At 44.2% G+C, this 13,626-nt stretch overlaps 1 protein-coding gene across 1 annotated transcript in view; it reads right to left on the reverse strand.

The window, feature by feature from the left end:
• Nucleotides 1-3,596: 3,596 nt before the first annotated feature.
• The window catches only part of SAMM50 (SAMM50 sorting and assembly machinery component), a 15,672-nt gene continuing 5,642 nt past the window's right edge, over nucleotides 3,597-13,626 (reverse strand). The window contains exons 7-15 of the mRNA XM_018553442.1: nucleotides 12,892-12,979; nucleotides 10,324-10,452; nucleotides 9,704-9,775; nucleotides 8,079-8,165; nucleotides 7,508-7,578; nucleotides 7,355-7,422; nucleotides 5,951-6,097; nucleotides 4,930-5,071; nucleotides 3,597-3,805 (exon numbers count right to left, since the gene is read on the reverse strand). Coding sequence (XP_018408944.1) covers nucleotides 3,760-3,805; nucleotides 4,930-5,071; nucleotides 5,951-6,097; nucleotides 7,355-7,422; nucleotides 7,508-7,578; nucleotides 8,079-8,165; nucleotides 9,704-9,775; nucleotides 10,324-10,452; nucleotides 12,892-12,979 — 850 coding nt within the window. The 3' untranslated portion in view covers nucleotides 3,597-3,759. The remainder of the gene's footprint in view (nucleotides 3,806-4,929; nucleotides 5,072-5,950; nucleotides 6,098-7,354; nucleotides 7,423-7,507; nucleotides 7,579-8,078; nucleotides 8,166-9,703; nucleotides 9,776-10,323; nucleotides 10,453-12,891; nucleotides 12,980-13,626) is intronic.

Here is a 13,626-nt window from a genome sequence, read left to right on the forward strand (position 1 = left end):
CGCAAGCCAGGTGTGCTGGTACATTGCCATTCATTCTGAATAGCACGCCAACGCACCTCCTGGCGGACATGTGTTGCTGTGCCATGCAGTGAAAACAATTATACATATTTTTTCTTTTACTGCATGGCAAAGCAGCGCACTGTACGGCAACATCATGCATTGAAAGAAAATGATGCGTGCACTATTGTTCTCACCGCTATTGTGGTGCCGCTGCAACGCATACCTGCCAGGAGGTGCGTTGGGGTGATATACAGAATGAATGGTAGCACAATGTACTAGTACACCTAGCGTACAGTAAATGGATGGGTACCGTGCCTTCAGAGCAACGCTGTGGTGTGATCTGGCCCTTAAAATGGGCAAAGTGAGAGGCTGTCTGGAAAGGCCCGACCCCAACCCACTAATACTCTGCTTTGACACCTGCCACTCCATCAGAAACACCCGATGCTTCTGGGCATGTGGCCTCTTCCCAGGATGACCTGAGTGGCCAATCCCCAGGACCGAACAATGTTATATGGGGGCGATGTCATCAACACTGTGCCGGTCCCACATCCTCCAACCGCTTGCACAAGGTTTGGGTTGGGCATTTTATCTATGCATTCCCTTGAAGTCACTAACCTGGTGACAACGCTGAGGGATTCTCCCCACTGGAGGACACAGACATTTGACTATAGCTACACCGGTTCTCTTTAAAGGAGAACTATGGGGTCAGTGTTTTTCCCCATAGTTCTCCTTAGGGTAACGGGAGGACACAAACTAGCGTCCTCCCGTTACCCTAGGCTCTGTATACCGCGAGCTACAGCTCGCGGTATACGGAGACGCAGAAGCGGATCACGACTTAGATGACGGGATCCGCCCAGCTGCGTGAGTGACAGCTGGAACTGCCTATCTAGAGGCAGAGCCAGCTGTACCCGCCCCCTCCCCCGTCCGTTCCGCCAGTCAGCGCTGGCAGATCGGAGCGGGGAGAGGGGAATCCAGCCCCTCCCCCTGTCACGACCCGCTGTTAACTCACCGACAGTCCCATTCACTTTAAAGGAGAACTATGGGGTTAGGGCTTTTCTCCATAGTTCTCCTTAGGGTAACGGGAGGACACAAACTAGCGTCCTTCCATCACCCTAGGCTCAGTATACCGCGAGCTACAGCTCGCGTTATACTGAGACGCCGCAGCGGATCCCGACATCGATGTCAAGATCCACCCAGCTGTGTGAGTGACAGCTGGCTCTGCCTATCTAGAGGCAGAGCCATCTGTACCCGCCCCCTCCCCCGTCCGTTCCGCCAGTTAGCGCTGATGGATCGGAGCGGGGAATCCAGCCCCTCCCCTGTCACGGCAGAGAGCTGTGACAGGATCGAGAGGCGAGCGAACGCCGGTATGTGTTCGCTCACCTCCCGATCTACTGAGCCGACCTGTGACAGTCTCATTGTCACAGGTCGGCTAGAACTATGAGGTGAGTGAAAACCACAAACCTCATAGTGCTCCTTTAATCTCGAACTGCAGGTGTGTGATTCTCCGCTCTGTTGTGTCATTAATGGATTCAATGCATATAAATAATCTGTTTGTCCATCTGGAGGTATATTTGATACTATAAAACGCTGCTCTGGCTTTAACCTGAAAGAGAACCTGTGTTTTGCTCATGAAGGATAAAGCAGCAGGTTCACTTTTAATGGGTCCCCAACAGCTTCATGCTCTCACATTTCCTTTACTCCTCTCCTGATCTGTTCCAAAAAATACCCAGTAGCACCAGGTATGGGGAGCATCCCAGATAGCAAGGATACCTTGCAAACAAACTTGTGGCAGGGTTAAATTGTAATTCTTGTTAAAGAAGAACTAAGAGGGGAGTGCTTTTCACTCCCCTCATAGTTCTAGCCGACCTGTGACAATGAGACTGTCACAGGTCGGCTCAGTAGATCGGGAATTGGCAAGTCTGCAATACTTTAGCAAGTCATTTTCAAACTTGCAGCTCAATTGCTTGCTATCTGGGATGTGAGTCACTCGCCCTTCCATGTGACAGCACTGGTGCTTGGCGATTGGCCACTCAGGCACCAGTGCTATCCTATGGGGTGAGGAGAAAATAGCCCACCACAGGCAAAGCACTCATTCATGTGCACTTTCTGAGATCTGCCTCAGTATACAAACCATCCCCCTCCACAAAGAGAACAATTAGTTGTCAGTATGAGTCCTGGTCTTTCATGTGAATTCCTGCATTCCCAGCATGGTTTCCCTAGCACCAAAATCTTCATGGATAAATGCACTTCAAAACAAAAGTGTACCTACCTTTCACAGATACATACTTCCTTCGATCCAATGGCTGCAGTTTTGCAGTTTACAGCGCATTACAGCCCCATATACTTCTATTGAGCCGCCTCTGGCCTTTGGACACAGCTCCATAGAATTCTATCGGGCTGCTCTAATGCGAAGGCGCAGCCAGAACAGTGAAGACTTGCAGCTCTAAAGCTGGGTTCACACCTAGGCGTATCGAATATGTGCGTTTGTCGCGCGTTTCGTGGTAAAAAAACGCGGGAGAAACGCACGTTTCCGAGGGCTACTTGGCTGTATCCCAATGGAAACACGCAACAAAAACGCCCCAAAGAAGCTCCTGTACTTCTTTGGGCGTAGGACGTTTTGTAGCATGTTCACACGGCCTGTAATACGCCCAGGTGGGAACCATGCCCATAGGAAATAATGGGATTTCGGTGTTTGAGCGTTTTGCAGAGCGTAGGAATGCGCTACAAAACGCCCAGATGTGAACCGGGCCTCAATGTAAACAGCAAAGCTGCAGTCATCGGATTGAGGCAAGTATCCATCCGTGTAGGGGGCGGGTGGGTTAGGTCAGGGAAAAAGGGCAAAAAAGGGTTGATGCACTTTGGTTTAAAGTGAACTTACCCTTTAACCAGTTGACATCCGCGGTGTTAAACCCCCTTCCAGCTATATGCACAGCACCATCTAGTGGTTGAAGTGAAGACTTTAGGGAAACAAGGGATGCCAGATTTCTTCATTGTTTTATATGCCTCAGAGCTGCCTGGGGTGTAGAGAAGTGGGGACTTCGGGAACGGTTACAGCCAAGTGGATCCAAAAGCAGAAACTGTTTTTTTACTGGTAGGATTGTTATTGCCGAAAAAATTAAGTGAGAAATAACACTGTGTCCTGGGGTTCTTTGTGAAGGAGAGGAAAATACCCGGCTATATGAACAGTATTTATTAATCATATTGTCTGTACAGGCTCTGAAAGGATTCCTTGTCCTCAAAAGGACATTTTTAAGTTTTGTTCCTCGTCATAGGGATACTGTGGACACAGTGGAATACAGTGCTGTTGACCACAGTGATGAAGGATTATTATTATGTCATACAAGGACAGGAGATTTATTGGAGGCAAATGAGACACACCATGTTCAGCTACTATTATTAGCTCATCATATCTCCCATGTATACAGGAGCAGTGTATGACACATTAAACCTTCTGCTCTAATCACCCCACATCACTCTGCCAAGCACAGCACACAAGGTGCATGTAAAATACCCCGCACACCGAGCCCCAAAATGAAGTGTCAGTTGCTTGGGGGAAAATTCCCTCTTTATACAGGCAGAAATCACAAAACAAAATCCCCTTTTTTTTGGTTTTATTAGTGCAGCCGTCTGCATAAACTGGTGGGCAAGACATTGTACACAAACAGAATGAAAGAATTTTAAGAAAAACAAAAAATGGTGGTATTTAAATAGTGCAGAGATTTCCATCTGAAGTGCTTTTGTAGTAGATCCCTCCAATGGTTAAAGGAAGCGAATGCCGGCTCCGAACTGGACTCCATCACATATCCTAAGGCAGAAGTACAAAACATATTTACAATACTCAAAAAAAAACACAAATACACAGTCATGGCCAAAAATATTGGCACCCCTGCATTTCTGTCAGATAATGCACCACTTTGCACAGAAAATTCTTGCAATTACAAATGTTTAGGCATCGTCTCTCAGGTTTATTTATTTTGGTTGTATTGCTATGACACAACAAAGTGGAGGAGAAAAAAAACAGCCAAATCTGAAACATTCCACGCAAAACTCCAAATATGGATTGTCAGATAATGCAGTAGGTGCGATTTTGTGGTACAGTGCATTGATCGCACGGGAGTGCGTGCTAACGCAATGTACTAGTGTGAACTGGTCTTCAAAAACACGGAGACACACAAAACCACAGACACAATCTCACACACTCTCAAAGTGTTTTTCTTTAAGATCTCCCTACCTTACAAGAACTGGAGTGGATCCTCAACCTGGGATCTAGTGTGGGCTGCTGTGCTGTGACAGAGCGCCATCCATATGTGCATTGCTTGTACAGCTCCCTTGCGAGCTCTGTAGAAGTGATGGGAACCAGAATGTGATGTCACTTCAGTCCAGGCACCTCTACAGGACGTGCAAGGGTGATGTAAGTAATGCACGTATGGATGGAGCACCCCCAGCCCATCCCACCTCAAGCTGACACTCGGCTCTGGGCAGCATATTTTGAATGGTTGCTCGGTATGAGAGTTAACAGTGCTGTGCTAGGAGGCAGCTGAGAAGCCTCTCATCTAGTGCAGTGGAAGGCACGCGGCGAACCACTGTACATGGGGGCAAACCACCAATTGAAAACCAGGGTCCTCAAGCATTCTATTGCAACATCCAGATCCCATAGCCATTCTCATCCTTGCCTCATTCACTACTTAGCGAGTTGCTGACCTAGAATAGGCCCCATTTTACTGGCTGCATGCCTGTGCTGACACAGTCACTAAGAAAGAAGAAAAGGACAGGAATGACAACCTCACAGCTTGCGTAAGATTTAAAGACATATTTCTGTTGTGACAGGTCTGCTTTGAGAGTAAAGCACTGAACCTAATTGGATCTAGCAACTCATGCTAGCCTTCCATGGGACTAAACGTCTTATTCCAATGGCATGCTCACACAGACCTGTCTCCGCTCTGGACGCCCATAGGGATGCAGTAATTCAGTTCAAGTCTTGCGATGTTTCCCAGCCGGAGCACAATGCCTGCACCATACGACCAGCGGATACACTCTGCCAACCTGCGGAGGTGAGCCTTTGGACCTTCACCTGAGCATAGAAGATGAGAATACACAATGGGTGAAAGCTGGGTCATCCTCAGGAAGGAGAGACACAACATTGCACCAAAAGGAAACAATATTCTTTTTAATGTTTTCACTGGTTAAGACAAGAGCTTAAAGAGACTATTACTTTGCTCATCCAGGGTGAAGTGACAGGTTCCTTTGTCAGAACATTACCAAACCCACTTATGTTCACCTTTCCCATGCACTGCTGCTTTGTTCATTTATCAGAGTCCAAACCCATTGAAGCCCTTGGTAAATACCTGGTCCTCTCAAATATGATGGAGCATGTGACCTCCTCCCAGTATGCATTGCTTAGGTTTGAGTGGCCAATAGTGAGGCCCAAACACTGTCACTCGAAGAGGAGCAAAGAAAGGTGCCTCCATTGGGGATAGCTAGGGGATAACTAGAAGGGGACCCTGTGTTAGGGGTCTTGTTATCACTATATGTTTCCATCCTTTTCTTTGGGTGATTATTGTATTTTGTCACTATGCTGCATACACATGAGTTTGTTACAATGTTTTTTTTTTAAATGTAATAAAACATTTTTGAAATAAAAAACAGAAAAGTAGCTGTGTAAGCTTCGACACCTCCTGATACAAAGCTTACACAGTGTGACAACTTCCTTCTCTGCTGACATCGCTCCCTAGGCCACTAGTCAATCCCATTCTGCAATTCCATTAATTCTTATAGAATATAAAAATACAAGCAGCCAGGCGATCTAGTAATGATATCTCACTGAATCGTGGACAGGCGGGTTTAAGACTGTGAGGGAAGAAGAAGTTTGGCTCTGATCAAAGTTCAGTTACTCTTTAAGGTAATGGGCGGGATGACACCTAATGTCCAATGCTCTATACTGTATACATACCATAATTCAGGTTGCAGAGGTTTCCAGCATTAAGGAAAAAGTGTGTCCTGAAAAGATCCCCAAAGCCACCACGTCCGGGACGGAAAGGTAGTGGGGTGTAGAGGTGAATTCCACCAGCCCAGTATGCTTCACCACCAAGGTAGTCACCTGAAAAGAGAAACCATAACAGATTCCTAGCTCTGCACACACTGTCACTTTCTATACGAGTCACAGAGACCTGTGATAGTAGAAAAACAAACATACAGTGATCACTGCATTGTACTATACAATCATATCTCAAAGCAAGACAGCAGCTTTAACACATGGCGAGTCCTCTTGAAGTACTCCGGAATAAAAGAATTTGGCAAAACAGAAAAAAAAATATTCACAAAGCTAACACCAGGATGGGGATCAATGTATATATTTTTTTAAAACTGACTTTAAAATGGAGAACTATGTGGTGAGTGATTTTCACTCCACCTCATAGTTCAAGCCGACGTGTGACAATGAAACTGTCACACGTCGGCTCAATAGATCGGGAAGTGAGCGAACTTCTCGATCATGTACCTGCAGAGAGCTGTGACTGTCACTCACGGCTCCCTGCAGACATTCCCCCCCTCCCCGCTCCAACCCTCCAGTGCTGACAGGCGGAAACGGACAGGGAGGGGGCAGGTACAGCTGACTCTGCCTCTAGATAGGCAGAGCCAGCTGTCATTCACATAGTTGGGTGGATTTCGACAGTAACGTCTTGATCCGTCCCGGCTGTGGCGGTCTCAGTAAACCGCGAGCTGTAGCTCGCAATATACTGAGCTTTGGGTGACGGGAGGACGCTAGTTTATGTCCTCCCGTTACCCTAAGGAGAACTATGGGGAAAAACACTTAGGCCATAGTTCTCCTTTAAACTGAGTTGAATGACAATTCAATTACAGTCGCATGGATAAAAATAAAGATCTGCATCCCTATGTAAAGTTTTGGGAATTTAGCCTAAAACAGAGATATCTGACTTGTGTGTATCCATGCAGCCCCTGTTGCAGGGAGGCTTCCTCACAGTTTCCAAATCTGGGGGTCCTGTGTGACACTTTGTAAAGTAAAAGGCAGTATGCAAGGGGAGGGGTGGGGGGGTTCAGCTTGGCTCAATTTCGTTACTGTAGAAGCAATCGAGTTTGAACCCATCCATCTTGGATCTTATAATCTTGATGTCAAAGTAGAATAAAATCCTAAAATGTCCCACCTCCTAGGACACTAAGCTAACAACGAGCCCTCTCTTCCTATAGGAGGAGAAGCAATCTCTCTCTGCCTAGTGTTCAGTGACTTGATAATAATGTTATCATAAAGTAATAAACACAATGAAATTAATTCATACAACTTAGTGTCATTCCCCTTGTGCTTGTCATTCATATTTATTGGCCCTTTATGTGTGCTTACCTTCGCTCTGGGGTCCAATACTGTACATGCTAAATCCACGCACACTTGTTGGTCCTCCCAAATAAAACCTTTCACATACAAACAAGATAGCAAAAATAATTAGTTTTTTTCTTCTTTTAATTTTAAATTAAATCCAAAATGTGCTGAACTTACCGATCTGCAATGCTGGACGGTCTATCTCCTAATGGAACCAACATTCCGCCCCACAGGGAAGTAGAAAGCACCTGTTGGAGAAAAGCCCCAAATGTGGTTCACTTATGTGAAGTATATTACTGGTATAAAATATGGAAAGTCGTGATATTGGGGTAGGGAGGGGTGGAGTTTGCAGTAGGGACTAATTGACATGCTTGAGCTCACTCCAGGCAGTGTAATCAGTTTTAGGTGGAGTTGGGCTACCCACAGACATTGGGCAGTTCTCACCACACTTGTTTCCAGATTCTCTGGCAAGTCATCTTACAAGAGATCATTTCATAAGCAACAAAACAATCTCCATATCTTGCATTAACAAGTCTGAAACAGTTGCATATAAACTGGATTCGTGACGCTACAATATCAGAATAGAATCTGTGCAACAAAGCAGAGGCTCGGAATGGACAGTTGGCCCTGGGGCCGAAGGAGGGATCTTCATTGCTCCTCCCACTGACTTAGATGACAAATAAGCCCCTTTGTGTTTTGATTCTGTGATGCTATTGAGGGCATTTATTAATTTATAATGTGCACTTACAGAGTCCCATGAGAGCTGTTTGTTCAGCTGCAGTTCAAAGTCTTCCTTTAAGAAGCTGACATCTCCTCCCGTGTACCCGGCCAGTTCCTGGGAGACACAAATATCATGATGGGTGGGTATACAGACCACTCAGAAGAGCAATACAGAGTCATCAAAGTAAGCAGATTTGTATACACCTTAAACATCTGTGTAACGAACAAACTCTTTTAAAATGTGGGCAGTAGAGTGTCTCTGGGGTTAACACTTCTGAGTTGTAGCACCTGGGTCTTAGGCTTAGTTCCTACTGGAAATACAGTCTGTGTATCTATAGTCACCCATAGTTTTTTTGAGTTTCCCCTGAATACCAGTCTCGTGTGGTGTGTGTTTACATTACAATTACATTTTATCTTTGGGCCGGGCATAACCTGATATGACTGGCTTCAAAATGTGGCAGCTGTCCAGTATAGTGGAATAACATTCAGAGGAAAGCAGCCTATTTAAACGGGCAATACAAAATATTTTCTTAATGAACAGGAATTCTAAATTACAGTTTGTACAAAAAAACACAATGAAATGATTAATTGCCACCAAAACACAATGAGGGTAATTTATCAAAACTGGAACAGACACAATATGGAGAAGCTGTGCCCGGCAACCAATCAGTTTTTCTCCTTCATTTTTAAATCTTAACTGAACAAACTGAAGAGAGAAGCTGATTGGTTGCCCTGGACAACTGCTCCAAATGTTGTGTGCTCCAGTTTTGATAAATTCCCCTCAAAGTGTTTTCAACAACTTTGCATTTTGCACAGCTTGCTATGGGCTGTGTCTTCAACACCTCTGTGGGGACACTGAAGAGCTAGCTCATTTCTTAACCACAAGAAGGCCATAGCAAGCACCTCAGGCAGAAGGAGGAGCTCATTTTGTTCTCAAAATTGTTAGAAAATCTTCCTGCACCCTGGACCAATTATTTTCTCTTCTATAGAGAACAGGTAAAATCCAAAGATCTTCACATGTGGTGCTTTCGGGGTCTGGTCAGGATTGCAGAGGGTCACATTGGTTGTGTGAGGGCACACATACACTATATGGCCAAAAGTATGTGCACGCCCCTCCAAATTATTGAGTACAGACGTTTCCACTATAAGGTACTGTTAATGCTACAGATTGGGGAAAACCCTTTTTTGTTGCAGCATGACTGTCCCACTATGTACAAAGCATAAAGAGGGGTTTCATGCGGAGTTTAGTGCTGAGGAACTTGAGTGGCCTGTACTTCAACCCTATAGGATATCTTTGGAATGAATTGGAACACAGATTGTGAACCAGATCTTCTCAACCAACATCAGTTCCTTCTTTTTTTTGGGATGAATGGGCACAAATTCCCACAGACTTCCTCCAAAATCTTGTGGAAGGCCTTCTCAGAAGAGTCAAGGATGTTATTGCCAAAAAGGAGAAGCCAACTCCATGTCAATGGCCATGGTTTTGAAAATCGGATGTACAACAAGCTTATAGTTCTGTGATAGTCAGCTGCTCACAAACCTTTGGCTATATGGTGTAACGTATACCCCCTTTCTGTGGTCTTGGGGTGATATCTGTCTTTAGCCAGCCTGTCAGATCCTTCTAAATGACATTGCACTGATTATAAAGATTACCTGATTGATTTTCAGTAAGGCACCTCTTTTAGGCAGGATTGTAGAGTTGCGGCTGTCAATCACCATTGTATGCTGAAAAGAAGCATTAGAGGTTAATATTTATTAAAGATCCAGTCCACAGCGATGTAGCATGCAACTACCTATGAAACATCCTGGAAGATTTAGGCTAGAACTACAGGGGCGACTAATTAGTAGCCAAATCCGGCCAATTACACAATGCTGCAATTTGAAGTGTATGTAAACCCCAACATTCAACTTCTTATTTGCTTTGAAAGTGTTTGTTTTGTTATATCTGTTCAGAAAAGCAAGAAAATACCTGTTGATCCCACAAGAAATCCTGTAAGCTGGGAACTTCCTGTGTCTTCTGCCTTTGCTCACTGTTTTTTGTTAGCATTGTTCCCAGCTCTCTGTGTGAACTTCAGAACACATTCCCCTACGGATAAACTTTTAGCAACTAGACTCCTCTTCTCCTCCATAGAACTGAAGAACAGAGTGGCCAAACAATTCCATTGTTGCATTCCAGGGCCCATTCAAGAAAAGCCCATAACATGCATTTTGTACACTTGTGGAGCAGAGCTGCAGAGAGCAGTCCTATCACCTTCAGGAAAAGTGTGACTTACTGCAAGGGAAGACTTCAGCGAGTGTCCGCTCTCCTCTCGTATAGCGAAGGATGCTGTTCTGGCCAAGCAGCCAAGTTCTCTCCAAACTCCCTCCCACTTCAATGTGTGACTGGTCTTCCAGATTGGGAACTGTGATCAAAGAAACAGGACAATGTCATCAGAAACTCAAAGGGCAGACAGATGAAAGTTTAACATAACTAGTTAAAGAGAATCTGACAGGATGGAGCTCTGCAGTGGTGGAATATAACCAAATAACGCTTTAAACTGTACACAAAGAAGTGGCAGATAACAGAGATAGACTCGTTTTCCTGTATGAGGCTTTTCCTCTTTGAATTGGAGTAGGGTGCTCACTTTTTTTTTTTCCTGTATAAGGCTTCTTTTCCCATTCAATTGGAGTAGGGTGCTCACTTTTTGCTGTATCATACTTTTTGTTTAAAGGGTTAATGACTCCTTAAGAAAGGATCTTCATCCTTAATTCCCTACTTAGTGAGCTACTACCTAACCCATCATACATACACAGACCAGGTGTCCAGTACAGTTTAATATAAAATAGCTTTTATCCTGACACATCCCTTGACTGGTAAAATGTGTATATTGGTTATGCATAGGACTTCATGATTTCAGTTATTTAAACACTTCCCTAATGAACAGTGTTCAACAACTTATTTTTTGCAGCAGAGTAAGCACAAGTTGAATATGATTACTGCTTTGTGCCGTGTTACTAAATCCTCTGGAAACCTCCATATACATTGAAGTTGTGTTCCTGATTTCTAAGAAACAGATACTGTCCATCTCCTACCCATCCCCATAATAACCTATGCAGGGCTGTATATTTCACAGACCTGCAGGTACTACCCCATAAAAAGACACATCTCTCTTTGACATTGCATAACCTCTGACTGTCCTTTTACTGCACTCTGATGGCAAGGCTTTTAGATGTAAAACACAAACAGAAAGCTGGTTCCTAAATTTTGGAAAGAGACCATTATCCACACCTACGTTAGGGCTCGTTTCCACCAGCCTGTGCGCTCATCGCACTGTCCCATGCCCGGAATGCAAAGGATTGCATACACAAAGTCTCTATTAAGCATCAGAGATTGTTGATCCAGGGAATATCCGGTTGCCTTATAGGATCAGGAAGGAATTTTTTCCCCCTGTTAGAGCAAATTGAACCATGCTTTAAAGGTTTTTTTTTGCCTTCCTCTGGATCAACATTGGGTAATTGGGGGCATAGCGTTCTGTTTACGCCTTTCTTCTTCTTTTTTTTTTTTCATATAGGTTGAACTCGATGGACGTGTCTTTTTTCAACCTGACTAACTATGTATCTGTGCGTTCTGGGGCACTGCAGACACTCCCCCCACCCGCAGTGCGATCAGCCACACAACACCGCTTGGTAATACAGTGCCTTGCGTTCAAATCGCAAAAAATAGTGCATGCATGGAAACGAGCCCTTTAAGAGGACCTGAACTGTGAAAGCGGTGCCCAAAAAAGGCATGCAAAGGACAAAGGAGTCACCAGTATTGCCTGTGGTCTCCCTGCATCTGATCCTTCCCCATTGTTGACCCACCATACATGCAGAATAAATGGAGCAGGAGCAGAAGGATCCTTGTCTGCAGGTCCTTAGTTCCAGCTCCATCTCCAGCAAGCAGAACAGTTAGCAGAACTGTAGTGACATCAGTAAATCTCGATAGGACTCTCTTCAGACTACGAGTCAAAGCCAGAGTGTATTAGATCACCTCATACTGCAGATACACAGCTATGAGCCTCAAGGCACAAGAGAGAATACACACAAGATGTGTCTAGTTTATAGATTTTCCCCTAGGATAGCAAATCTTTGTTTTGTAAATCTCCCCCCCCCCTTTAAGGCCTTGTTCACACCACATTTACTGCACACTTTGCAAAGTGTTTTGACTTGTGTTGTATGTGTTCCAATTCCAGTTATTTGAATGACACCCTGCAGGGCACCACACCCAAAATGCAGACAAGAAAATAGACCTTATAGGCTGGAACGAGTCCATTAGAATAATTTATTGTCCATGTATTGTGCCTGCACTGGAAATGTTTGACTACATAGCGAGTGTGAACAAGCCCAATTTTTTCTAGAAAAAAGGGAGGCATTTAATTTTCTATATGAGGATTAAAGATCTGCAAGATTCACCTTAAAAATAGAAATAAAAGTCAGAAATCCTTCTTCTGACTTCTGATCCTACTGATTGGTTTTCTGGGACACATATTCCTTCCTAACTCCAGCCATTTGCTTTGGAATAGCCCAAAGTTATATAGGCCAGAAATAAGCAAAGAGATTTGAATCTTGCTGTCTACTTGTATATACAGCTTTACTAAATTACCGGTGGATAGCGCAATCATGATTAGCAAACAACAGGACTCACACATTATGGGGCCCATTGAGAATAACAATAGAAATGCTGCGGTGAAATATTAGATTTGTCATCCTGCTGCAGATTACAGATCTATTTATCAGCCACCTATAGTGCACACCGTGAAGTCACTGTCGCTGTTGTATTTGGTAAATTGGTCTACAAAAACAAAACACAAAAAGTTCCTTACGCTAAAATCTGCGGATATGCCACGATCTGTCTCGCGCAGGGAACTCCAAGGGAACTGGCCGGTTACTTTGTACAAATTGAGGCAGAAACTGCACAAGGAGAAAAATATACAAAAATCAGATTGGTCCTGAAACCTAAGCTGTCCAAGAAGTTAGATTTCTAGATTTATTATAATCAAGGTAAAAATCGTCAGACCTTTTACACACATTATCGATGTTATGCAATAAAATAAAGATGAGCAAAAGGGCAATAACCCCAAGAAACCAATCAGAATCTGCAACACATAATATAATCAAGCCATTGATTGCACTTTGGTCAGTGGAAAAAGTCTGTACAAAAGCCTAACTCCAAGGTCAAAAAAATATTTAGGAATCCATTGGCCTTCAACAATGGGGAAAAAAACCCCATCTCTGATGTTATTCCCCATAGACTCACTGCTCTGCAATCCAACACCAGCCTTCTTCCAGGGTGAATTATGCCCTATGCAATTCAACCCACTTCCTATAAGCCCAGGGCATAAAGGACCCACCCCTAGGGGTACGTCATCACCCCACAGCAGAATGTCACTGTAGAATGCGTCAGACAGACTGGTGCTGTCTCTGCACTGTTCAGAAATCATTCACTACTGGAGAAAAGAGAAGGACCCATATCCCCATGACTGGACCAAAGACCCATGGATAAAAAAAAGTATGCATATAAAATGTGTTCAAAAGAAAAGGGGGATGGGGGTGCTGTA

This window comes from Nanorana parkeri, unplaced genomic scaffold (genome assembly GCF_000935625.1).
Source record: "Nanorana parkeri isolate BGI_ZX_2015 unplaced genomic scaffold, ASM93562v1 scaffold120, whole genome shotgun sequence".
In the NCBI taxonomy this organism is placed as follows: Eukaryota; Metazoa; Chordata; class Amphibia; order Anura; family Dicroglossidae; genus Nanorana; species Nanorana parkeri.